Consider the following 26,552-nt stretch of genomic DNA (forward strand, 5'->3'; position numbering starts at 1 on the left):
GTAAGTCCCACGTGCAGGGCAGAGAGGATGAGAGCTGAATTAAAAAGATGGTTGGGGCACCTGGGTGGCTCAGTCAGTTAGTCACCCTGCTCTTGATTTTGGCTCAGGTTGTGATCTCACAGTTTCTGGTATAGAACCCTACATTGCCCAGTCTATTTGCTGGCATCACGGAGACTGCTTGGGATTCTCTCTCTCCTCTTTCAAAATAAATAAATAACCTTAAAACAAAAAAGTTGACAATGTAGAGAGTTGAAGGAGAGAAAAGAGACTGTGACTGTATTTTCAGCAAGAGGGTAAAGTAAGTTTTCTTTTTTTGGCTCTCTAAATATTTGATTCAATTAAATGCATTTTGGACACTGGCTTTCCTGTCAGTCCATAAGGTAAAACTAAGGATGATTACCTTTGCCCTGCTTTACTGTGGTTTGTTGTCAACCACTGTTCTTGTCAGAACTTGAAACTATGGTCATGAAACGCCCACAGCAACTCAGCAACATTCACAGGTGGAATTAGGGAAAATGCAGCCAGCTTCCACTGGCCTACAACGTCAGGTAGGGACATCCCATAACTGGACTTTCACTCATTGTTTTTTGTGCTTTAACTTTAGTAAATAACTCTGTCTTCCTAAATAATCAGTTTCTCCTCTCAAATGAAATTCCTGTGCGCTTAGATTTCTCTTTTAAAAAAATTAAATATCTAAGAATAAAACGTGCTGTATAATTATCAAGTCATTATCATTGTCATTTATTTCCAATTAAACTGAGCTGTTTAATTGCAAATAATATCTTAAGTAGATAAATGGAATAATTAGTTTATTTTTAAGTATATGCCTGAGAAGAAAGAGAGGAAATCAATAAGGTACTGTGCAATTTTAAGTCAAATCTAAAACGGAGGTTAGAGGTTTTTTGTTTGTTTGTTTTTGTAGTTTAATAAAACATAGATAATTAAAACTCAAAGTCCTTAATGTTTTCCATTCCAAATGTTACCTCAATTAGGCCAAGAGAAACTTTTCGTGTAAAGATAGAAAGATTCTCATCAGGAGAGCTTGGCACAGAATGAAAAGATGAAAATGTTTCTGTGTTAATTATTGATACACTACAGGGAGAATGAATGTTCAACACTGAACGAATAACATGCTTTTGATTTAGAAACCCCAGTTAATTTATTAAAGTGGTCTTGATTTATGCTTTTATCTTAGACTTCAGTCTTTAAAAGAAGTATTTAAGGCACTTGGAGTCAGAATTATGATCATGCTTCATTGTCCATAGCTGGCTTTCATCCTCCATTGTCAGTGCTATGAAATTCCATTATTTTCCCTTTGTCAGTAGACATTTTAACGGGCAACTCAGAGACTGCCTTGGGGGTTACTAGTCAGATATTGTTAAGGGGATAACAGACCTCGTTTAGGTAACACTGTAGTAAATAGTTAATAGGTATTGCCAGGATTTGCTCACTTGTTTTGTTTCTGATTGCATCAGTATTTCACAATAATTAATACAGCAATAACATTAGATGTGTTAACACACCTTAATCCCACTAGGGCTCTCTGAGACCTTCTGTGATCTAGACCATTTCTAAGAGGCATGAAGCTGTAAACTAACCCAAAACTTGGGTTTCCCTAGGCACACTCAGTCTCTTCAAATTTCACCGAGGCTAAGGCCCTGTGGCCGCCAGACAAAACGGCCTTGTACTCTTTCAAAACAGAGGGACTGTCGAATTTTAAACTAGGGAGACAGGGAGGGAGGGAGGAAGGAAGGAAGGAAGGAAGGAAGGAAGGACGGACTGTGGTAGAAGTGAAACAGGACCTGCCCAGTGATCCCAGAGACCAGGTGAACGACTTAAATCTGCAGAGTCAAATAGGAGAGTGAACGGAGGATGAAGGTACAGGGGAAAGGAAGTGAAGACACATACACATTGTTCTCTTTTCCTGGGAAAAGCTCAGAATAATTAAAGGAGACATAGTGCCTCACTTAACCATGCCTTGTTCTTGAGATTTCCTGATTAACTGCTTTAATTACTTCATATCAGAATGACTTGCTTCTTTAGAAGAATGAGTCTGACTGATGTTATCTTCCTTCAGATTTTTTTTTTAAGATCTTCAGAAAAGGAAAGTGAATAACTGCACAAAGGTCTGTTGACTTTGTTTCCTACTTGTTTGATTCAGAATAGTTACGTTGCACAGCAGCTGGTGAGGGTCTGGTGTATATGAGGTAGAACAGCACAAGTTGTTATTTTTTTTTTTTTGGTTGCTACCTTGAACTATGAAGGTAGTAAAAATCCCAGGACACATTTATCTTCCCGGGTTGTCACAGACAACTAAGAAAGCCACAGGATTTTCTCATACCACTAGCATTTGCTTTTTGCCTTTTCCATGTTTATAAGATTAGACTTGGGGCAATGAATCATTAAATCAGTACATAATTTATTTCATAAAATTGTTTTCTTTTTTGGAATTTTGAAAATTCTGTATGTATTTGAGATGACTAAGTTATTATCTAAAGGGTTTAACTGACATTGAGAGCCAGAAAATCTGAAGATCATAAGTAAAATTTTGTCCCACTTTTCAACAAGCAGTTTCTTGGTTCCTAAAGAAAAAAAAAACTTTGACCTTTCTCATCTGGGCATTAAGAATCTTGGGAACTTAATATGTGAGTATAAAACCACTCCATTGGAGTTAGGTATATGCTAGAGCCTTTCTTTTTCTTTCTTTTTTAATGTTTATTTTTAAGAGAGAGAGACACAGAGGACGAGCAGGGGAGGGGCAGAGAGGGGAGGACACAAAATCTGAAGCAGGCTCTAGGCTGACAGCAGCAAGCCCCATGCGGAGCTCAAACTCACAAACCGTGAGGTCATGACCTGAGCCGAAGTCGGACACTTAACCCACTGAGCCACCCAGGTGCCCCTATGCTAGAGTCTTTCTTCTGGTGTAACTATAGCTAAACACTTTACTGTTATGCTCCAGATTTTACTTGGTATGTCATGCTTGCTCAGTTATGGCTTTGAGTGCAATTAGATACAAATTCAGCTTAAATATAGTTAATTCCTGGCCAAAGAAAGACTAAGATATATTTGTGTTTCACCTCTTGGTAGGACAAATATAATACATGCAGACTACTTTGAAACAGATGAGTAATTACAAATAGGATGAGCTAGCATTTGAGAGCTTTTATCCCTGGTAATCGTTGACTGTTTGCATACCTTCTTAAAGTGTATAAAACAACCATGTACTACCACCATTGAGTATCTGAGATGAAGTGGTTATTTCATTAATTTCCTCATGGTGATTGGCATCATGCATGCCAAAGGATACATGAAAGAAACAATGTAATGCAGTGGCTAGATCATAGACTCTGGAGCTGTAGGGAATGTGTTGCAATTTCAGCTCTGCATTTTGCTCTGAGGATGGACAATTACTTCTCTCCTTAAGCACATTACTTGCTTCCTCTAATGGACATCTAAGTGCATTTTTTTCCTTGTGTTTTGTTTTGCAATTCTTGTTATTGTAAATTGGGTCTTACCATTGGATATTCCTTGTATATATGAAGGCAGTTAATTTTGCATATTGATACAAGTGGCTTTGTGAAAAAATTAATTTGTAGTGAGTTTTTGGTTGATTCTTATTTTTTCCAAGTTACTAGGTATAACATCTCCAAAAATTATTTTATCTTCTTCTTTCAACTTTAAAAAAAAATTTTTTTAACGGTTATTCATTTTTTGATAGAGACAGAGCATGAGTGGGGGAGGGGCAGAGAGAGAGGGAGACACAGATTCCGAAGCAGGCCCCAGGCTCTGAACTACAGCACAGAGCCTGATGCGGGGCTTGAATGCACGGACCGTGAGATCATGACCTGAGCCGGATTGGACGCCCAATCGACTGAGCCACCCAGGCACCCCTTCTTTCAACTTTTAATGCCCTTCTTTACCTTTCCTGTTTTCTAGAACCTTCAGAAACATATTAAATAATTTTTATAAATTTGCAATTTTTTTTGTTTTGTTTCAACATTAGTCAGATTGCTTCTATTATTTTACATTGAGTCTGTGGCTTTTGGATTAATGTATTTGTAAATGTGTACAGCCCACAGATATGCACACATGAATGCCTGATTTATCACTAGTAACTTCTTAGCTTTCAAACTCAATGGGTATTTTCAGTCTTGATCTTACTTGCTCTCTTTGTAGACTTCCCTACTGTTTTGTCAACTGTGCTCATGAAATCTCTGGGATCTAGTCAGAACTCTCTGGCCATTCTTAGTATCATTTGTGAGCTCCTTTTGTCTATTATACATTGAGGGCTTCCTGATGTTGTGTCTTGGACTCACTATTCATGCTGTTATTTTCCCTGGGGATATTGTATCCATTTTCATGGCTTCTGCTGCCGCCTTTATTCTGATGGTCCTGCATCTTTATAGATGGCCCTTTTTCATACCCTTGCAGCCAACTTTCCACCAGACTTTTCCACATAAACGAAACACAGGCACGTTAAACCTACTCTTCTTCACCTGCTATCTTTTATGATTGTCAAGGTCAGCAAATGTTTTCTTAAAGGATCAGTCGTAAATATTCCAAGCTTTGTGGGCCACACAGTCTCTGTCCAAACGTTTCAGTTCTGCCATTGTAGTGTGAAAATGGCCAGTATGTAAACGAACAGGCCTGGTTGTGTTCTAATAAAACTTTATTTACAAAATAGGAAGCTGACATCCAGGATATAGCTTGCTGGCTCCTGCCCTGTGCATGTTGCCCATGCTATAAATTTAGGTTTTATCTTTGATGGTTTATTCTTTATTCTCATAGCATGTATATCTTCAAATTTTGCAGGTTGAATTGTGTCCTGCAATATGTACTCTTTATCTGCATAAATACGATCTTGTACTCTCCCCATTTTTTGGGGGGGTTCTAAAGGCTTGGCAATTGCTCTGAAGAATTCTACTTTTAGTCCTGCCAAAGCTAATTCCCTAACTGCCAGAGGAAGCTTTCTAAAACCAACCAGGATTATATGACTCTCATGTTTCAAACTCTTGATGACTCTTCATTGTCTGAAGTAGGGTTGACAAAGTGAAAGCTTGCTAACATGGCATAGAAGTCTCTCAGAATATGTGGGCTCTTTTCACAAACTCTGTCTCCTATTCCTATTTTGGTCCATTCACGTCTCTGGAGAAGCAAATGCCAAGGTAAGTGGGATCAGATACATAAGATTTTCCTGTGAAGGGTAAAGTAGGAGAGGACCAGCAGAATCAGCTGAGAGAGATTTTTGACTGCAGTGCAGGTCAAACACTTGTGCAAGGAGAGCAAGAAGAAACGGATTTTGTAGGAAGAGCCTCAACACAGTTGTGACAGTGTCTCAGGCCAGAGGAAAATCCAGAGCAGGAGCAGAGGTTGCCTGTTGGGCAAGTCCCCATCATGCAAAAGCGGCCTGATTGGGCTTGGCAATTGACAAAGGCTACCTGGGGTCAAGTGTGGCTTTAATGGAACGGTGATGGATCTATAGGTGCACAGATGGAAGCAGTCCATTAACTGTGCTCACGTGGAAGTTTCTCTTAAAGGAGAACTGATTGGGGCACCTCCATGGCACCAAACCTGTGACTTCATGCTTGACACTTCAGCTTCAATAAACCTCTTGTGATATTCTTCATATGCCATGATATCCTTCATCTCCATGCATTTGTTCCCAATTCCTGCCCCTGACTTTGCTTGGTCAAGTACTTTTCCTGCTTCATGCCTCAGCTAAGGGATAATCTCCGGAAACATGTCTTTACCTCCCACCTCCCAAATTGCCATTACTCAGTGATCCCTCAGCATCATTGGTATGTTCTCCAAATTAGGATTGGTTGTGCATGCTTTTGGTTTTATTTTTGAGTGGACAGTAAACCTCTTGAAATAAAGGATTATTTAGTCTCTGCCTTCAGATATCCATACCAACTGATGCCAATTTTGGAATAAATGGTTGTACTCTCAGTTAGTTATTGGACAAGGTGACCCACACGACACAAAACAGTATGACAGATGATACTCATGCCATTATATTTGGTTTAGGAGAGTTGCATAGCTGACGTATGAAATAGTTTTGTTTTTTTTTTATGATTGTGATTAATTAGAATCATTTCAGCCAATTGTGGGCAATCTGATATAGCAATGCTGGGCTTAAAGTCAAAAGACTTGTGTTCAAATCCTGAGGTCAAATCCTGAATGACCATGGCACAACATCCCTGGTGTCATTTTTTTATCTTCCATTAGATAGAGATAGTAATATCAAGAGCACAGAATTGTAGACCTCTCAAACCATTTGTAATGTATACAGCCTCTTGCTTTACAGAGGTCTCTTGGCTGCCTCCTACTGTACCAGCCTGTATCAGGCATGACTCATTATCCCATGATTGTACTGAAACCAAGATCACATAACTCCCTGTAGAGAGAATGGGCGATAGCTGTGATTCAAAAGCAGGTGTCTTCTAATAACGGTATGTGAGGTAAAGAAGGTATGTGTATTATTCTGGGTACTGGTCTTAAACTGTATGGACTCCTAAATTATTTCAGGTTAAATTTTTTATAGAATTCAACAGTGGAAATAATGGGCAATCAATTATGTAATAGACTATTACTGCACTGACTTACTTGATGGAAGAATAGAATCCTAGTCTTCTTTGCTTAGGGATGAATTGTTGTGGCTGCTGTCTTTAAGGCTCTTCTTTCCAATTGCCACTCCTTAACCTGTAAGAATGAAACAATCATTTTCTAAAAGTAAAGATGTTAATAAAGAACACGATAAGTAAAACTCACAAAACACAAAATATTATGCAAGTCAAAAACGCAGAATAAAAATAGAGGACATAGAAATTAGAGTCTCATTTTTAAAAAGAAAAAGATTGAGAAATGTAGGCCTGCCATTTTAAAATGAGCTAAAATGACAATATAAGATGGAACTAAGAGATCAAAAGGATAAAAAGATTAAATGAGCTTAAAGAAGGCAAACAAGAGACTTAGACATTTAAAATGTAAAATCTCAGTGGATTAAAATAAGTCAGAATAGTAGGAAACAGTATAAAATTCTATCACAGGGGCTCACCTTTGTCTAAAGGCAGAGAGAAAGCCTTGGCCTTGCCCTTCTCTGGTGTTAGCATGTTACCAACTTAAAATACTCCATGACCAGGAGAGTTTTGATCCAGAACGCTGCTACGCCCCTTCCCGCCAGAAGAGGGCAGCCGCACAGAGAGTCGAAGACAGGCTGTACTGATGCAGGAAAGAGGCTTTTTACCTGTCTGAAATGACCCTGAAGTGTGCTAGCAGAGACACCTGCTAGGTGTTTAAGTCATTCCCAAATACTGCAGAAGCAAATATTTCTCCCTCTCTCAGCTTTGACATTCATTCTTTCTATTTCTTGATCAGGATTCAGTTCGAGGAGTTTTTTTTCCTATTGCTTTAGCAACTATAAATAGAGTCTTTTCTTCTAGTCCTTAAGCCTCTGGATTCATTTGGCTGTGTGTGTGTGTGCGTGCATGTTTTCTTATTTTTTAAAGCCTGTTTGAGATCTGGCCAGTTTTCTGAACACATACCCACCATCCACACAACCAACCCATGCACCCTCCCTTACACCACACATCATCCCCCTCCGCCCATTACATACAACATAAAGCCACCCACTCAGAAACACACATAGGCAATGCACACACACCCATGCACACTTCCCTTTACCTTTATGCCTGTTCTCTCCTGAGTGGCTTCTCCCTGGCAGCCCTTCCTGTCTATCGTTGCAATGCTTCCTGTCTCCACCCCAGATACAGAAGAGAATATTGTACATTTACTGTTTCTTTTCCGGGGAAATTGTTTGAAACGTTTTTCCCCTGTAATCTATAAATAATGAATAATTCCATTAGAAATGTGATGAACAGTGTAATTTTTATGCGGCGTTTTTCAAGCTCACTGCCTTGGTGCATTTACTCTCATGATAGCCTTGGGTCGTGGCAAGGGGGAAGATCATTCCGCTGACATTTCCATGTTTCCTAAAATGTGTTGGGTTGTCCTAGGTAATGCATACATTGTAAATGGAACCATCTCTTTGCTCAAACAGGTCTGAGGAATGCTGCTGTAAACTGACTCCTTTAATGCATAACTCCCCTAAAGCATGTCATGTGATAATTTCCTCTGAGCCTTGCAGTATTTTCAAAACATATTGGCCAGTGAAACCTTATTTTTTCATTAAAACATTACATCTCTAAGCTCAGTGTTCCGTGGAAAATAATTTAGGAAGTAATGTTCTAATGACAGTAGTACATTTTCCTCTGTTCTGCACAGAAACTGTTTCACAGTTGCTCTTACTGAAGAGTTCAAATTTACCTCTGTATATTTCCATCAAATTGGCACTTCTTTATATTTTTAGTACAACATATAATAAAAAAAAATCTGTGATAGAACTGGTATATGATGCTGAAGAGTCTCTTGAAACCTCTAAGCAGAACGAATGATTTTCATTATGTTTTATGTGAATAGGAGTTTCTGCAAAAGAGTTCTTAGAGGGGCACCTGGCTGACTCAGTCGGTTGAGCATCTGACTCTTGATTTTGGCTCAGGTCATGATCCCACGGTCGTTGGATGGATCCTCACATCAGGCCCTACCCTGAGCCTGGAGCCTGCTTGGGATATTCCTTGTGTCTCTCTGTCTCTCCTTCTCTCCCTTCTCTCTCTCCCTCTGCCCCTCTTCTCTGCTCATGCACATGTGCTATCTCTCTAAAAGAAAAAAAAAATTCTTTGAAGATCAATAATCTCTATAAAAGAAAATAGTCTGATTATATCTTCATCAGGTGTTAGAATATCAGTACTTAATGCATGTTACATGATAAAATTATCATAAATGCATTAATCAAAAGCAGTAGAAAGAGGGAGTGAGAAAGAGAATTCAAAGGGATGCCCTTGGGAAGAGTCACTGCGGACACAGCTCTGGTACAGATAGCCAGTGTGGCAGGAACACCAATGTTCTCCTTTCAGCCTTCCTTTGGGAATCTCCCATCATGATATACCCTGCAAAGCCATCCACTATACTGAGGCCTCTTCGTGATTTTTTGACACTGTTGGGAGGGTTACTAGTGTACAAGATACAGGGTCTGAGTAGCACTATTCTGAGTTAAGTAAGAAGCTTCTTCTTCCTAAGATCTAAGTGCAAATGTGAAGCTGGTCTTTAAGCCAAAACCCACTACAGGATAGCTTATCTTCTGTTTGCACAAGCTCATGCATTTGCCTTCTACACTGAAGACACAGCTTTGATCAATGAGTAATTACCTAGGAAATCCAAGATGCCAGGGGATCTCAGACCTTGTCTCTGTCTAGTGGATGCTTCTTTCTTCCAAGTCACCACCTGCTTGCACTCATTCCTCAGGACCTCCTAGCCTTTGTGCTGATAGCATCTTCCTTTATAACAGGAATCAGAGAGTCAGAGCCACTGATGTGTTGAGCACAAATTTCAGCAACTACCTTAGGATACTTTGGAGGGTCAGGGCACACTTTACCAGAGAACATAGTCAAACTTATTTAGTAAAAACTAAGCAATTATTTTATATTCCTTTAGAAGAAAATCACACAAGTGTCTTTCATAGTCTCCACTGTCTTTTTAGCACTAAGCACTCTAGTAGGCAATATGAGTTTTTAAAATTTGACGGACATTTAAGGAATTATGTGATCAAAGGACATAGCAATGAAATGGCAGTCCTGCCATAGGATCCTAGGGTCGTTAGACCACTGACTCCATTACCACCACTCCGGTCCTTGGACCTCTGAGTGTGCATCTCCAGTGAACGTGAGCATACCATTTGCTACAGCAGGTCTTTGCACTCTACTTAACGTTGTTAGAATGATCTTCCTTGTTCTGAGCAGAAAAGGGGTCCCCAGTGGAAACCAACCATTGGGAAAAGTCCGCTTTGCGTCTATTTCATGTTGTTATCACACGCTTCATGTCTCTCCACTCCCTTGACTTGCTGAGAATAATATTCTCCAGGTTCTGCTATTTCTCTATCTTTGATCTCCTTTTTTTAAAATTCTTTTTTAACGTTTTTATTTAATTTTTGAGACCGTGTGAGCAGGGGAGGGGCAGAGAGAGAGGGAGACACAGAATCCAAAGCAAGCTCCAGGCTCTCAGCTGTCAGCACAGAGCCCAATGCGGGGATCGAACCCATGAACTGTTAGATCATGACCTGAGCCGAAGTCAGACGCTCAACCGACTGAGCCACCCAGGGGCCTCTATGATCTCCTTTATTGACTCCCATCCTTCTGCACCCCCCAGGAATTGGTATTCATTGGGTCTTATTTGGTTTTATTATTCTATTCACATTATTAGTATGTCAGTTACTGCCTTGTGTCCCGATAACCCTAATGATTCCCAGGTCCTCATACAGGTTAATCTGTCTCTTGAATTCTGGATACATATTTCTGTCCACCACTGGATATCCCCACTTAGGTGTTTCCAAGCTCCTCAGGGTTAGCAGGGGCAAAGTGAAGCTTAAATTCTCTGCAACACTTTCGTGTAAAGAAGTATCTCTATTTTCCCCTTAGGTAGGCTCCTTCAGAACATGCTAGTGTCTCCATCATGATGCTGTCAGTTAATTGTGACAAATTCCACATACGTACAATGAAGCTTTTTCTAGAACACTAGTTTTTTATACAAAATATGTTCATGTCTAGTGGGAAGTAACCTGTACAGTATCTGTCCATTGGATGCTATTTGCCAAGGTTTCACAAGGCTTCCTTTGTTGGGATTCCCCACTTCTCATGAAGTAGGTAGAACATGTACACTAGTCACCACTAATGCATCTTTAAGTTATTGATTACAAATCATGTTCAGCTCTGGGCCTCTAAAATCTCCCCTTAATCCTTCAAAGTGCTACAATAAAGTTTGCTTTCCCTGAAGGCTATGCATGTAAAAAAACAGAAACAAAAACAAAACAAAAAAACAAAAACCCGTGTCACAATCTCATTTGAAAACTCTTTGATTGAGGATAGCCTTTTCCAAGAACATGTTCTTGAAACAAGATGTGCTGTTTTCTCCCTGAAGATTAGATTTAGGGGAGAGTCTCTTACAGACAGTTGCTACTTGGTCAAGGCCACCTTGGTGTCTCTCAAAGCAACCAGCTACTTCTCTATGGAGAGTCTTGCCTTGGATATTTCTGGTTTAGAAAACAGTGTGCAAAGGCAGTCGTCTCTTCTCTAATTCTTTCATGGTGCTGCTTTCAGAATAAGATAATCCTGGACCCCATGACGTTCAGCGAGGCCAGGTTCCGGCCGTCCCTAGAGGAGAGGCTGGAGAGCATCATCAGTGGCGCGGCGCTCATGGCAGACTCGTCCTGCACACGTGATGACCGGCGCGAGAGGATCGTGGCCGAGTGCAACGCCGTCCGGCAGGCGCTCCAGGACCTGCTCAGCGAGTACATGAACAACGTAAGTCCCGGGCTCCGGGGCTCCACGTCTGGTGGGTTTGGGCACCGTCTGGTGGCTTTTAGGAAAGCGTGCATAGCAGGAAGAGGGGACAGGTGTTTTCTGGAGAGAGTCAGGTGAGACTGAAGAACCACTTAGGGAGGGTAGTGTCCTGAGCTCAGCTCAGGATGCACTGTTAGCAGGGAAGAGAGTGGTGGAAGAGACTTGTGAAAACTTTGGCTGTTTACTTGAATGATTTTGTGGTCATTTTGATGGCTGACCCTGGATTGAGGTAAGATGGCAATCGGTAAAAAAAGGATGGTGGATGGAAGTGACTGAGGATCTAATGAAGTCCTCCTGTACAAAGGGTGGCTATAGATACTCATCGTCGTCCTTAGGAGGCATTGATAAGCATAATAGGTTATTAAATGTTTATACAGGCTTGGTTTAGGTGGAAAGGTTCCAGTGGCAATGCAACGTGGAGGAAGTATTGATTCATTGTGCAGCTGGAAGTCCTTATGAGAATCAATCTCTAGGCCTTCAAATGGGTATTAGTGATATCCAGTGATTTTGCAGCACAGGCAGTAGCTGTCCTCTCCTACAGTTGTCAAGTGGGACGGTCGCTACAGACCTGAAAACTATGCAGAGAAGATAAAATCCATATTCTTGGTTGTGAAAGGCACTGAATTATGTTTGTATTGATTTGCTACCTTCATTCAGCTAAAATTATGTGGGTGGTGCCCACTGCTTACACCATGAATGATCTGGAGTTTCTCCTGTCCTGGACTCCTAGGTTTGAGAGAATTCAGCACAAAGTGGCAAAATGTAGGTACAGTGAGGTGTTGACATCACATGTTGAAGGAATGCTCTGTATGGTGGTCAAATAGGGAGCAGGGACACTGAAAATCTGCTCATGGCTCTTGAAGCCCATGCTGGGTCCTGTTGGAGCACCATGAGGCAGCACTGAGACAATGCAGTCAACCCTGGCCTCCCTCCAGCCCAATACTTCTTACTACCTGCCCCCAACCCTGCTGACCTGCAGCCTACGGGTAGAGCCAGGAGTCAGCATTGACAGGAACTGTCTGCTCCTGCAAGACTCCAGAGAGCTTTGACCTAGAAAACAAAACGATGTAGAATGTCCTACAACCTGAAAACCAAAAATCTGTCTCCTTTCCATCAACCTTCAGATTCTTTGATTTGGGAAGACTTGCCCCTTTCCAGCACACAAAGAATAAGGTATGGATGTCTAATGTGGATGCTTATGAGGATTTCTCCATATGACAATGGATGGCCAATACTTTCTGCGACTTTGGTTTATGGGTGCTACGCTGAGTAAAGCTAGAAATATTGACTGCCACTGACTCCTATGCTGAGTGAATGTCTTGAATAGTGGATTTAACAAGATAGAATGCTTATAAAATCTGGGACTCTATGTTTGTTGTTTTTAACAGAATAGCAGTAGGTTACTTACTTGCGTATGGAATTTGGTTTATAGTAAGGCATACTGGTATTTCTATCCATGAAGAATTATTGCCCAAGAAGAAGTAGAAACAGAGATCACAGTGATGCTTAAGATGTCAATATGAATAATTCAGGGAAAAAAAGTATATTCCTGTGAATAGTAATCACAGAACGTGACTGAACGAGAATTGATTGAGAAGTGACATGCAATTTTCAGGTTGGTGTCTAGAATCCTGTGAAGTAGAAGTTTTTTTCTTTCACTGTAAACTCCTATAGATCAGCAGAGCTATGGATTTTTGTATTTTATTGACTCTAGGTGCTTGTTTTTCTCTTCACAACCTTGTGATACAGGAATGTTTTGTATTTTGTGTTATGAAAACTTGGTTTCTACTTTGATATGGTTACAGATAATACATGGGCGGGTTTAGTGCTTAAATTTCAATGTGTGCAAATTCTCTTCACTTTGAACCATCAGGATCAAAGCCTTGAGCTAAAATACCTCCTATTGACTTTGATGTAAACTGTGTAACTTCACGCTTCTTTGGTGATTTCCAGGTAGAACTGGATACAGCTGCATCAGCTTTATATATCTCCCCAGTGCTCTCATTTCTACTTTGAAAATACCAATTTATGTTTGGGTATGGCATATAGGACTATAAACCCCACATACACCTCTATGCCTCGACTGGAAAGTCTGTTGTATTTAACAGTAACCAGTAAATTAGTGGTGCCTAGGCTGTTGGTTATAAGACACTTCTTTTTAACGTTTGTGAGCTCTGGGAGTAAATGTATTATCAAATTATCACTCTGCAGATTTTCATCTTAATGAGCTAAACAATATCATTAGGATAAAGTATTTATTACATGGAGAAGAAAAGGGCATAACTGAGACTTGAGGATTCTAAAATGGGCATAACTGAGACTTGAAGATTCTAAAAATGTCCTGATCTTTCACTGATGAACATTCAACTTGTGAAGCTCACCTGTAGGCAAAGCTGTTCTAGAATCTCGGAAATGCCGAGCCATATCCAGTGCAGGGAGATGGAGACTGGGAGGGAGAGCTGTGTACTAAGTGATTAGGGGAAGGTGTCTGCATGGGCCATGTGCCATGGGTTCCATGGAGCTCAGGAGCTAGCATTGTGCGTTAGCTATTTTCACAAAGGTATATACAAATTGGTGTGTGTGTGTGTGTGTGTGTGTGTATGAATTGAAGATGTAACAAAAATCAGGCACTTCAGAGAAACTGGTAAGAGAAAAAAAGCACTGGGTAAACAGATGCATGTGGCAAAAATTATGGTCACAGAGTATGGCTGTGATAGAAAATAAAAGCCCTGCGTCGCCTTGTTTTGTCAAGTTGGTGATGTAAGCCCAAATGAGAAGGTTCTTTAAAGAATCCTCCTTTAAATAGAACGTATTTGTCCATATTTGAAGACTGATAATGACTCTTTCTCCAAAAGATGTGTGGCCTTTGGATGAGTGCCATCAGAGTGGTCTTTGGAGTATTACGCTGAGTACTATAAATAGTGCCAAATTATAATGAAGACATAAACTTTTCTCTGTAACTTACAATTTTAGACAGTTTTTTTTTTCCTGTGGCAGTAAATTTTTTTCATTAAAAAATCTTAAAAGTGGTCCTAAGATAGGCAACAATTAGACATGGTATTTTATTGATAAGGATTTTATGGTGGATTCAAATATTATATCCATTCAACAAATGTGTTTTGGCTACTTTGGGCCAGGCGCTGTTCTAAGTTCCTGGCTTATAGAAGGGAACAAAATAGACAAAATTCTCTGTTCTCTACTCTCTAGTTGGGGGAGACAATAATTTGCACCAAGGCCCTCTCAGATGATGACAAGTGACACAGGAGAATGTAAAACAGGGAGACAGAGAGCATGGGGTGTGGCTGTAAATAAGGATGGCCTGGAAAGTGTTCATTGAGCAGATACTTTTGTTCGAAGACCTTTTGGAGGTGAGGGAGCAAAGAGCACTTGAGGTGAAAGTAACAGCAAGATTAAGCACCTTGGGAGCAGGTTTCAAGGAACCTTCATGGGCCCACGATCATGGCTGTTAGGAATGAGTGGGGCCAGCAGAAAGCGGCTTTGCAAGGTTACAATGTGTCTGACTACCCAGGGCTTGTGCTGCTTCCATGGAATTTGACTTTCGCTTTAATGGAATGGGAATTCATTTGGAGAGTGTTGGGAAGAAATGTGTCTGTTTTATGAACACAAAATGGACATCGATCCGTGTGAATGGCAGTTGCGGCTCTAACAGCCACCCTGTGTGGTATCTTTAGTTGGTATGTTCATCTGGCTTTGCTTGCACAGAAAATTCCGATTTTCTCAGGTGTAACCATTTGTAAAGAGCTCACTTTGCAATGCCTGGATACTTTGCTAGACAGATTGCATTTGGAAAGAGAGCGAAGTAGAAAAATTTTGTTTCAAAGTTGTATCACCAAAAATATCCAACTACTCACATTCTTATAAAGGACTAGCAAAGTATAGTAGTCTCACTACTAAACCTAAGTGTGGAACAATAGAGAGATGTGTTAAACCATTACTTATTTGTGCACCATTTGCTGGTAGGTTTCGGTGAGAATATGTGATAATCATATGTGCCTGGACTTTGTGTGATGTGGTGCTGTGTGGTCTGGTTCAGTTTGACATGCATGGACACTCTGTGTTGCTCTAAATTGTTTTTAAGACTAATGCCGAACTATCATTTTTTTAAACCATCAAAGTTTAATTGCATAATGATGGCAGAGAATCAGGTGGCATAAAGTAATGACTTGTCTCTGCTGTGTTAAAATGTGTCAGGTTATTTTTTAATTGTATTTTTATAAGTAGTTAAAATGATATATTTTTACAAAATACTTGAATCCAACTTTTTTCAAACCTCCCAAGGTACCTAAGTGGATCCCTGGGGATATTTTGTAAACCACTAATGTAATGCACATGTTAAAAGCTGATGTGGGAGTGTATATACATATTACAAGTGTCTGAAGAATCATTGTCTTAGCCTTTGCCAAAGAGTGGAATTTATTGTAAAGAGGGTTCCCAGTGGGTCCAGTTTGTGAGGGATGAAGTCTGAAATGAGGTCTGAAAAGTTCATGCTCCACCCAAACTAGGTCCTATACCATACCAAGGCTCCAGAATTCAAAAGTATATTAGTAACACGTGAAGTGATATCCAGAGTGGCGGGAACTCTGAAAATAGTGAGCTTGTATGCTGTTTTGTTGTCCTTTGCTTTCTAATGATGCAGATGCAAGAGAAACGTATGTTTATTGTAGATGATAAAAAAGAAAAAAAAAATTTAAGCTGTCACCCCTAAATATAATCATTGTGAGCAATTTTGCATATGTCTTTCCAATGTTTTTAAACTTCAATAGTGACACATTTGTACACACACGGAGAAACACATAGGCATATTATACCTTGAGTTAAAAAAAAATAGAGTCGTTGTGTATGGTATTTTATAATCTATTTTCTTAATGTTTTGTGAATATGTTACCATATCAGTAAACATTCTCTAACCTTAGGTTTACTGGCTGCTTAGCATTTTATTATATAAATATGTAATAATTCATTGTGAAGCAATTCGTTCTGACAGTATGTCTTATAGAAGAGTGTTGGGAAAGAGAAGTAGGGAAGCCTTTTCATGCTGGCAGCATAGAATATTGCTCTAGACCTAAAGTACAACCGAGGAAACAGTGAGACAGTGAGGTGGCACAGCTTTACAGTTTAGATGCTTTAAAGGGATCGCTGAGAATTTCATGCAGCGAAACTTTGGTATGTGAAGATATTTTAAATGCCTTTGAGGTTTTACTTAAACTTCTCATAGGTGTATTTTTTTTTCTTTATTGTGTTGGTTTTTCTGTATAACCTTGCTTTTCATTTATCAGAGTTTCCCTAAGTTGGCTATAGATAGTACTGCAGAGAGGGGTCTAGGACAACCAGCGGGCAAGTTCAGTAGTTGGATTTGATCTAGGGTCCCAGAGAAGGCCTTGAAAGCTTCTAAAAGGAGAGCCATCAGACAGATAACTTTGTCATAGAAATTCTTGTGCTGCCAAATATTTCTCCGGTGGGGAGATAGAAGAAAGGCTGAGTAGCTGTTATCATTTAATAAGGCTAGTTGCTAATTACACATATAAACTGCTTCCAGTTTTATGTAGGCCTTCTCATTTCTGTCCTTTCAGTTACTATGTAGAAGAGGGGGTGGAATGCACAGATGCCAGTTCAGCTGATGACAAGTGTCTCTACCAAAAGATTTGTCTTAATATAAAATAGAAAGTAATGTTTGAAAATGCTCGTGGGCCCTTTTTGACCCGGTGTTGCCCATACTTGCCTATAAAAGGCCTCTGTTTTAAGAGGAAATTTAGAGCTGTCTTAATGGGACTGGAAGTTCCATTCAAGGGAAGGATTTCCAATATCCTAATTTGATGTCTGTGGAGAGAAGCTTTTCCTTGTCTTCTCCTTATTTTCATTTTTTCTTCTCTCTCTTTATACTCTGTGCCTTCAAATGTGGTCAGTGCTCTCATCTCCATGAATTTTGAGCTTCAGATTCATCTGTGCAATTATGCTTCTTGTATAAAACTTTTGCTCTATGAAGAGATAATTTTTATTTTTGATTTTTTTATTTTTTATTTTTTTAACGTTTATTTTATTTTTGAGACAGAGAGAGACAGAGCATGAACGGGGGAAGGTCAGAGAGAGAGGGAGACACAGAATCCAAAGCAGGCTCCAGGCTCTGAGCCGTCAGCCCAGAGCCCGACGCGGGGCTCGAACTCACGAACCGTGAGATCGTGGCCTGAGCTGAAGTCGGACGCTTAACCGACTGAGCCACCCAGGTGCCCCTGAAGAGATAATTTTTAAATTGCTTTTTAGTTGGTATTCCCTGCTCAGACATTGTAAAAGTACAATTAGTTTACCAAACCCTTTTCCTAAGGTCTAAACCTGTTCTTTGAATCTACTCTTCTAAGAAATACGGTTGGGAAGAGAAGTCTTTTGGATAGCACATGAGACTTCATCTTTGAATTACACTGCACTCCCATTTGCCTCCATTTTTAGGAAGTTTTCAGTGTGACTTCTGGAGGTATGCTGGTACTTGTCCAGAGTAACACATTATTTTAAAATATTCTTAGCATATTCTTTTTCTTTAAAAAAAATTAAGTTTATTTATTTTGAGAAGAGGTCGCATGAGCAGGGGAGAGGCAGAGAGAGAGAGAGAGAGAGAGAGAGAGAGAGAGAGAGAGAGAGAATCCCAAGCAGACTTGACACCATCAGCACAGAGCGCCATGTGGGACTCGATCTTGCGAATCGTGAGATCAAGACTTGAGCTGAAACCAAGAGTTGGACACTTAACCGACTGAGCCACCCCGGTGCCCCTCAGATTATGTTTCTAATGGTGTTCAACTGAGTTTGCTGCAGTGGGATCTCAGAAGGCCAAGGGAGTGTTAAGGAGAGGTATGCAGAGCAGCACTGGCTCAGGCTTTGGTGATAGGAGAATGTCCAGCCGTGTTGGGGAGACATATGCCCAGGGGTAGTAATGAGGGTGAGGGAAATCGTGCCATGATCAAATGTGCCACAGAGTGCTAGAGTGCTCTGAGTGGCTCCGGGAAGAGATGGAGACTGGCAGGTGGTTGGTTAGCACAGAACACTGGTATGGGTAACATCTAGTCCTCATGGGAGCGTGCCAGGTCTCCTTGGTCTTAATGCACAGTATGGGGCAGTTATCCTGGTAGGGGTGTTAAGCCCTTTGAAAAGTATATCGTGCTGTATACATGTTCGCTGTTACCTATTATCAGCTCATTACATGCAATTGAATGACTTACAGGATCCCAGAACAGATAGGTCTGACTAGATTTGTTTCCTTTTGATCATCAAGGTCAATTCTTAATGCAATCTCACATGCCATCTCTTGGCCAGGAAAGGTCCTTCCTACATGAAACTCTACCATGTTCCCCACTATGGATAGTTTAGCAGAGTTTACAAGCCTGTGCTTTGTAATGACCTATACACCCAGGTTCAAATCTTTGTATTGTCCCTCGTATCTGACACGAACTTGGGCAAAGTGGATAGACTCTGAGCCTCAACTCTTTCAGCTATAAGGTGGGTAATAGAATTTACCTTTGGGAACATTCAGAGATCAGATGAGGCAGTGGCAGCCAGAGAGTTAAGTGTGAAAGTCATGTTTACTTCCATTTTCTCCCCAATGCTCTTCTGTCCCTGTTTTGTTAACCTCAAATAAAAACTCTATTCTGTAAAATTCATTGAGGGCTTTTTGGAGATAATGAGTGTAATAGATAAGGGAAAGCATCATTGGGTGTGTCTGGATGGGGGCTGAGCTGCCAGAAATGTACCTGGCTGTGTGGCCCTGTTTAGGGCAATACCGTGGACAACACTACTGACAAAGCTTGGAAGCAAAGGAGACTCCTTTTAAATGGGCTTTTTTTTTTTTTTTTAATTTTTTTTTTCAACATTTATTTATTTTTGGGACAGAGAGAGACAGAGCATGAACGGGGCAGGGGCAGAGAGAGAGGGAGACACAGAATCGGAAACAGGCTCCAGGCTCTGAGCCATCAGCCCAGAGCCTGACGCGGGGCTCGAACTCACGGACCGCGAGATCGTGACCTGGCTGAAGTCGGACGCTTAACCGACTGCGCCACCCAGGCGCCCCTTAAATGGGCTTTTTGAGACCTTGGAGAAAAATGACTAAGGTGGCAGTCCTGAGAAATCAGAGAGTAAACAACAGGAGGGCCAGGCCTCTGAGCTGTAAGAGGTTGGAGAGGTTGGATGCAGTACAGCTTTGTCTGAGTTAGTAGATGATGTGCCTGCCTTTTCCTGGTCCTTTAGGCTTCCAAGAGAAAAAGACTACGGTTCTCCCTTGAACATGGGAATATCTCTAGTCCCTGTAGATCAGGGAGACAGACTAAAATTCTAAGGGTATAAGCCTGGGAAAAATTACTGGTATATCCTACACATATAGCCTTCTTCCTTAGCTCTAAAATATGATTCTGTGATTCTTGGGTCTTAGGATTAGAATTTGGATTAGTGGTTGGAGGTTGGAAGTTTTTGTTAGTGTTTTCATGGAACCTTAAAAATTTACTTGAAAAGGTTCAAAGTGGTCACCCATAGCATAAATTTCAGAAGCTTGACCAATACTATGGCAGGCTGAGGGATCTATGTAGGGCATTTACTTACACTGGGAGCTCCTAAAAGTTGGCTGGGATCCATCAATAAACTTAGTGGGATGTACTTGATAAGCAAAGATGAGGCCCACTGGCTGACGGTCTCTTGAGAGTAGGAAGATTTTGGAAAAGCAGTTTGCCTTATTTTCAAAATGAAGTTCCCAGTATTGGTTCTATAATGAGTTAAGTCTGAGCAATAAAGGTCAGGACAGCTCTAGATGCTCAATGTTGACTTCTCTTTGGAGGAAAAGAGGTGCTAAGCAATCTCAATCTATCAATCTCTCTTTCTCTCTCTCTCATTCCCTCTCTCTTCCCCTTTTCCATCTTTCATTTTTCCTTCCCTCCTTTTCTTCCTTCTACCTGGTAGAATTTTTTTAATGTTCTTTTTAATGCAAGGATGGACTCACAGGAATGTAATAAATGGCAAGAAAACAAACTAGAGACAGGTCTGCATATTCCTTCTGGCCTAGACTTGGGCTTTAAATGGGACAGTATGTAAAGAATAGGTGACAAAATCTAGGGCCCCACTGGATAGCCAGATTAAGGATCACAGTATAAAGCCTGGATTCTCAGATGGTGACACTATTTGGGCATGGTGGAAGAAGAGAAAACTTCCCTACAGAGAGAAGCAATGGAAATGCATGCTGTCTTGGTCTTTAAAGATCATTGTAAAAAAAAACAAAACAAACCCCTTTTCATGCCACCAAGAATTTATAACCACAATCTCCCCATCACTCAGTTTTGGGGTCAGAACATGTTCTAGGGTGACATAAAGTGTATCCAAAATTTCACTTAAAGGCATCCTGAATGTTGGGCTGCCAGGTTCCCTGGCAGAAGAAAATACCAATCCTCTCTAGAGGAACACATTTTAAACCCAAGCCTCAAATAATTTCTACAGATAAAGTTACAAGGAGTGGAAGTTGAGATTCCAGAATCTCTAAACACAAAATGACACAAGCCATCCTGAATGAGAGTTGGCTAAAACAACCAATTATGGATCAGACCTACAAGGGCTGAAGGTTGGCAGTTAATAGATACAGATTGTAAACTGTCTCTAAAGAAATGGAAGAGAGTGTTGGAAATGTGATGAAGGAACCAGAGACGGTCAAAATTGATTGGGAATCTTAGAAGGCAGGGCTGGGAGTTGCATGGTAGGGGAACATGGGTTTACTTGAAGGGGTGGGACCGGAAGGTCCTGGCTGCCACAAGCCTGCAATAATGGAGAAAGAAGAGATAGGGTAATTGGGGGTGTCTGGAGCAGTGCTGGCAGTAACCTCTTGAGTAAAAGCTGTTTATCTCTTGTAGCAACTCTGTGCTTGGGTCTCGGTCACATTATCCACAGTGGACTTCTAGAAGGAACAGAAAAGGTCAAATCACAAAGAAAAATGACTAAATGAAACAGGAGATGAAAATAAAAATCTGTCTTAACAGCAAAATTAAGTCCCATACTTAAAATTCTAGCTAGTTTCTTTCTCCTTATCAAATAGATCCCTCTACTGAGTCCTTGAAAGTTGGTTCTGAATCATACGAGGTCAATCAATATGATGAGGAAGAGCAAGTAATGTTATGAGACAGCAAGGGCCTGTCTTTGATTTAGTCAATGAGCAGAGATTCTTGACAGAGTTGACTGCTGAGTCCTCAGATTTGGCCATCCCAGTTGAGACAGCCGGACAGCACAATCCGTCAATTGATCTTCTTGGGAGAGCCTTTCTGGTGTTTCGGGGAAGATCTCAAAGCTGTCAGGGAAATCAGCAGGCTGTACATCACCACCAGAACCATGAGGCTGGATAAACTTTTCCTTTGTGTTTTCAAAGAATATGGGAAACCCATAACCCTGGATTTCTTGTTCCTGGATGGGTTGTTCAAAGACAAGCTCCAAAGGGCCTCTTTTCTTGGGTCTAATCCTGCCTGGAACCCATCCTGAAAAGTTTCTCTTGATTCATTTAGGAAATTGTTACACTCAGAGAACTAAGTGTTTCACTGCTGCCTCCATAACTTTGCACTTAGCATCCTTCTGACCGGAATGTTCTTTCTCAAACTTCATACGGCTGGCTCTTAATATCATTAGTGTGTTTGTGTGAGAGGACCTGCCAGCCTATAGAATTACAGCATCGCTTTGTGTTGTTATTGTCTGGTCCTCCACTGGATTTTAGGCTTCCATGAGGGGAATGTTGTTTTGGTCACAGTCTCTAGGATCTAGAGTGTCTAGCCTGCTAAAAATTTTTGAATTGAATAAAATAATTCTCTTGCATTCTCTAATAATAATCATGAGTTGGGGGGCGCCTGGGTGGCTCAGTCACTTAAGTGTCCGACTTCGGCTCAGGTCATGATCTCACAGTTCGTGGGTTCGAGCCCCGCATCGGGCTCTGTGCTGACAGCTCAGAGCCTGCTTCAGATTCTGTGTCTCCCTCTCTCTCTGCCCCTCCCCTGCTCATGCTCTGTCTCTGTCTCAAAAATAAATAAACATTAAAAATGATAATAATGAGGAGGAGGAAGAAGGGAGGAAGGAGAGAGAAGGAACAAGAACAGTAGCAACATAACCCGTATGTTTTGAGTCCATCGAGTCCAGTGTTTTGGAGCAAAATGGTTTATGTTTTCTGTCTGCTCTACTACCTAGACCAAACTACAAATAAATTACCTAAAGTTTACTATACTTGGCTTCTTCATGGCTTATTTTGAAGTGCCCAGATATTGCCCTATAGTTAAAACTATATGTAAAGCCCTGGCAGGGACCCAAAATGATCCTAGTAACTATAAGTGGAGAAAAAAAAAATGATACAAAATGTGCCACTTGTTTGCTTTTTAGTTCAAAGAGTCCCACCAAGCAGCTTATTCTTAATTCTGCCATTTTAAGTATTTCTCTAGACTGAGCTGTTTGGGCATGAGTCCCTGAGGGAGGTATGTGAGGGGCTGGGAGGAGCTGGGCCATTTTTAGTTGTAGAGAATTCCACAGGCTGGGCTGGGGACTTTGGAAAATACTTAACTCATGACTTCCTGAAAGGCATTAAAGCGTTTGTGTATATGTATCCAAGAGATAAGTCAACATAAGGAAAGGGTCACAATTCAGCTGTTGGACTTTAGAAAGTGTCTCCAGAGGCCCAGCCCCAGCCTGTGGAATCAGTTTCCTAAAGAGGGATTAATACTCTCTAACTTTAGCAAGTACCCCGAGTGATTTCTATGAGCAGGTGACTTAGGAAACCCCTGATGTATAAGTCAGTGGATCACATCAGGAGTTGATTTAATATAGCGTGGGCTTAAAATGGGTTTTCTTTTTTGTGAATGGAGACAAATACTTTTGTAAGAAAGCATCAAATGAATATCACCTGGGAAGTCTGATTGAGCTACATTTCATCTCAGCCTGGACATTTAGGATTTCAGAAGAGACTTGTAAACCTGGATAGCTAATCCCTTCTTTGAATTCCTTAGAATTAGACAAGCAAAGCGGAACCAGTAATTCACCTGTGAGCTATTAAATTGAAGGGCAGCTGTTTTTTTTTCTTTTTTTCTTCAAAGCTCACCTCTCTCAAATGCACTTCTTCCTACACATCTACTCCCCCATTTGTAAAAAGACAGTTTATCATCCTTGGAAAGACTCTGCTCTCAATACGTGCCAGAACTAAAATACCCAGTCTCACAGATGATTCAAAATCCTTTTTCTTAACAGCTTAATTGCTGATTTCAGTTTCTCCTAACTCTGCAGGTTTGGCTGCAGCTGACAGATTTATAGCATCAATCCAAGGCTTTGCCTTTGCCAGTTGATACCTTGAATTGAACTTTTGTTTCAGGTTCTTTTGGTGACTATTCTAGGGTGCTGTTTCTGAGAGGAAATAGTGTTTCGCCTGACTGCCCTTGGGATTCTTAAATCTTTTTTGTGTATCAGAACCACATAGGGAAAAACATATACGCTAGGGCCCAACCAGGCCAACTGTCCCAGGGGATTCTCATGCCTCCAGACCTGTACCAACCTTGAACTAGGCCAGCTTTGGGGAATCACCCAACTTAACATCATTAGACTCAAAGACAGGTACCATAATTTTTCTTTTCCTTATTTTTCTCAGTAATGTTTTCAAAGTTATATTTATCATTATTTATCTTCACCCTCCAAATCACCACTCCCCCCAGCCCCCCAACCCTCTGTCATGGAACCAGTGAAGACCTCTGCAGGCAGGTATTTGCATTGCTTTCCTGTTTTCTCCTGAGGTTCTTCAAGAGCACAAGATTGGCACGTTATGTAAATTTCATCTCAGCAGGGAAAAAAAAGACAACATTGGCTCTTGTATTATCATTCTGCACACTTAGGGGTTACAGGGAATCCCTTAAGTGGCCTGCAGTCTGGTGACTAATTTCACACTTTTGATCCCTGCCAAAAAAAAGATGAAAATACTTTGAGAGAGGTGTTTTTCTCTGTTTTCATGAAACATTTAGAAATAAAATTCTCTAAACATCTTATCATAGATAATGCCTCTTTTATCACCATTGGCCTGATTTTATGCTTCTTATCTCTTGTGTTTGCTCCCTTTCCTTCATCTATTAGTTTTCCTTCCACCATTTGTAAAACCTATGAAACTATATCTCTTCTTTTTTTTTAATTTTTTATTTTCCTAAAGGCCCTGTTGCCTCATTTCAGGCTATTTAGAGGAAAACAAGCAGCAAGATATTTGCAAAAAAAAAAAAAATCAAGTGGTTAAGGACATTTTCTAAGTAACACAAACAGAACTGAAATTGGAATTCAAGTCTTCTGGTTTCTTTGCCTCTCTGATTCTTTCTCTTGCCTCATGATTTATATTTTAATGGACTTAGATATAACTTTGGATTTTTAATACTCTTTTTTTCTCCATTTGAAACCCTAAACCATGTGTTATGTTTTCCCTAATATTCCTTTAGATCTCTCAGTGTTAGTCATATGGTAGACAATGGACAAGTCTTTCTTTTGTAGGCATCTATAGATCCTAGCAAAACTCTGTCAAAATCCCAAATAGAAAGCAGACAACAGCAGCCTTCTGGGACAGCCACTAGAATTAGTCTTAGAGGGGCAAAAAGGACCTTTGTTGGTGGAAGTAGGTGTTAATGGAGCAATTAAATCTGACTTTTTTTTTTTTTTTTTTTTTTTTTTACCCCAACAGTGCAGACTCTCCTGGCTTCAGTCTCTAGCTGGAGGGTGTAGACCTTTTAGGAAACAACAGTAGAGACAATAACTGTAACAGCCAGCCTTGGTGTGTCAGCTTTCTCATAATTGCCCAGGGGTTCAGTGTAATGCCTCTGCTTGCACCTAGCCATGTCTGTCCAAACACCTGCCTTTACCCTTTTCTGAAAACAAACCTTTGCCCGCAGCCTAGATGAGGAGAGAGGATCTGGAGGTCTAACTGCTTTTTAAATGAAATTTCAAATAGTCCTCTTGTTATTAACCTTCCCCTTCCCCTCCCTTTCCTCCAAAAGAAGCTGATGCCTCAGATGTGTGCATCTTTGAGAGCTTTACAGTGTGAACTGGGTCCCCATTGCTGGCTTAGGATTCTGCTTTCTCAGACCTACTAAATGAGTCAGGACACCTCCGTCTGACATCAAAATATTGCCACGTTGTTTTCTCCTATTTTCTTTGTCGTTAAGGATTAATGCCTTTAAAAGAAAACTGTTTTATGGTCATTTTAATGGAGTTTCAGAAAAGAGCAGTTATAAATCAGTGGGTTAAAACTGCCATATTCAGCCATACCTTTTAGGGAAGATGATAGGCTCCTTCTATATCTGTGTCCAGGGTCCATGTCATTTTACACCCTAACTTGACTGAGGAGACGAAGAGAGCTGGGCCAATCAAAGCATTTTCAAAGTGAGCTGAGAGTTTTAGATAAAAGTAGAAGGGAAACTCAGTGTCCTGGAATAAAGCTTAAAATGGGAGGACCTATTTGATCTGGGTACTCTGTTGTATTTCTGTGTCCATGCTATTCCTAACCAAAGCATAATAGATATTGGTTCCAATTTAGACCTTGAAGAAAGTGTGGTTGTGAATACTGATCTTGTTGTTCGTGTAGGATAATTAATGATAGAAGCAGAACATTTATCACATGATAAAGAATCCTTCAGAAACTTTCACTGCATTTCAGTCTGCTTGATGCTGTCTTCCTCTTAGTTACTGACAGCAGTTGTGCAACTGACACCATACTGTGATCCACACCACTGTGTTAAGGGAGAATGGAGATTGATTGATGCTATTATCTCAACCATTTTCTTAGAATCTGGTAATTTTTAGTGTCTCTCCCAAAATATTTAGAGCTGCAAACTTTATTCATTGAAATGTCTTTGTAAATGGAGTATTGTGAATTTGTTTGTTTTCTAGAGGTTACTTGAAGTCAGTCAAGTTTATCTTGTGAATTATTAGCTGTTTTCCCTCGGTGATGTTATTTTATATATGACTCTGGCACTTATGTTTTTCTATCCTTAGAACTTTTATCAAGCATGTGACTGAATGATTTGATTTATAAACAGCCACATTGATATTTCTATCAATTCTTATTGGTAAAAAAAATTT

General features: G+C 40.4%; 1 protein-coding gene across 7 annotated transcripts in view; it reads left to right on the top strand.

Moving 5' to 3' along the window:
- The window catches only part of CTNNA2 (catenin alpha 2), a 966,176-nt gene that overhangs the window by 240,306 nt on the left and 699,318 nt on the right, over window positions 1–26,552 (top strand). For 6 of the 7 annotated variants that reach the window (XM_047068618.1, XM_047068619.1, XM_047068621.1 and 3 more), the window contains exon 6: window positions 11,208–11,411. In XM_047068618.1, the coding sequence (XP_046924574.1) occupies window positions 11,208–11,411 (204 nt within the window). Of the gene's footprint in view, window positions 1–11,207; window positions 11,416–26,552 lie in introns of all 7 variants that reach the window. The other variant, XM_047068620.1, reaches the window with a different exon arrangement.

The sequence above is a fragment of the Lynx rufus genome, unplaced genomic scaffold, assembly GCF_022079265.1.
Source record: "Lynx rufus isolate CCGP_SWC_20201006 ecotype Redwood Valley unplaced genomic scaffold, mLynRuf1.p SCAF_8, whole genome shotgun sequence".
Taxonomy (NCBI): domain Eukaryota; kingdom Metazoa; phylum Chordata; class Mammalia; order Carnivora; family Felidae; genus Lynx; species Lynx rufus.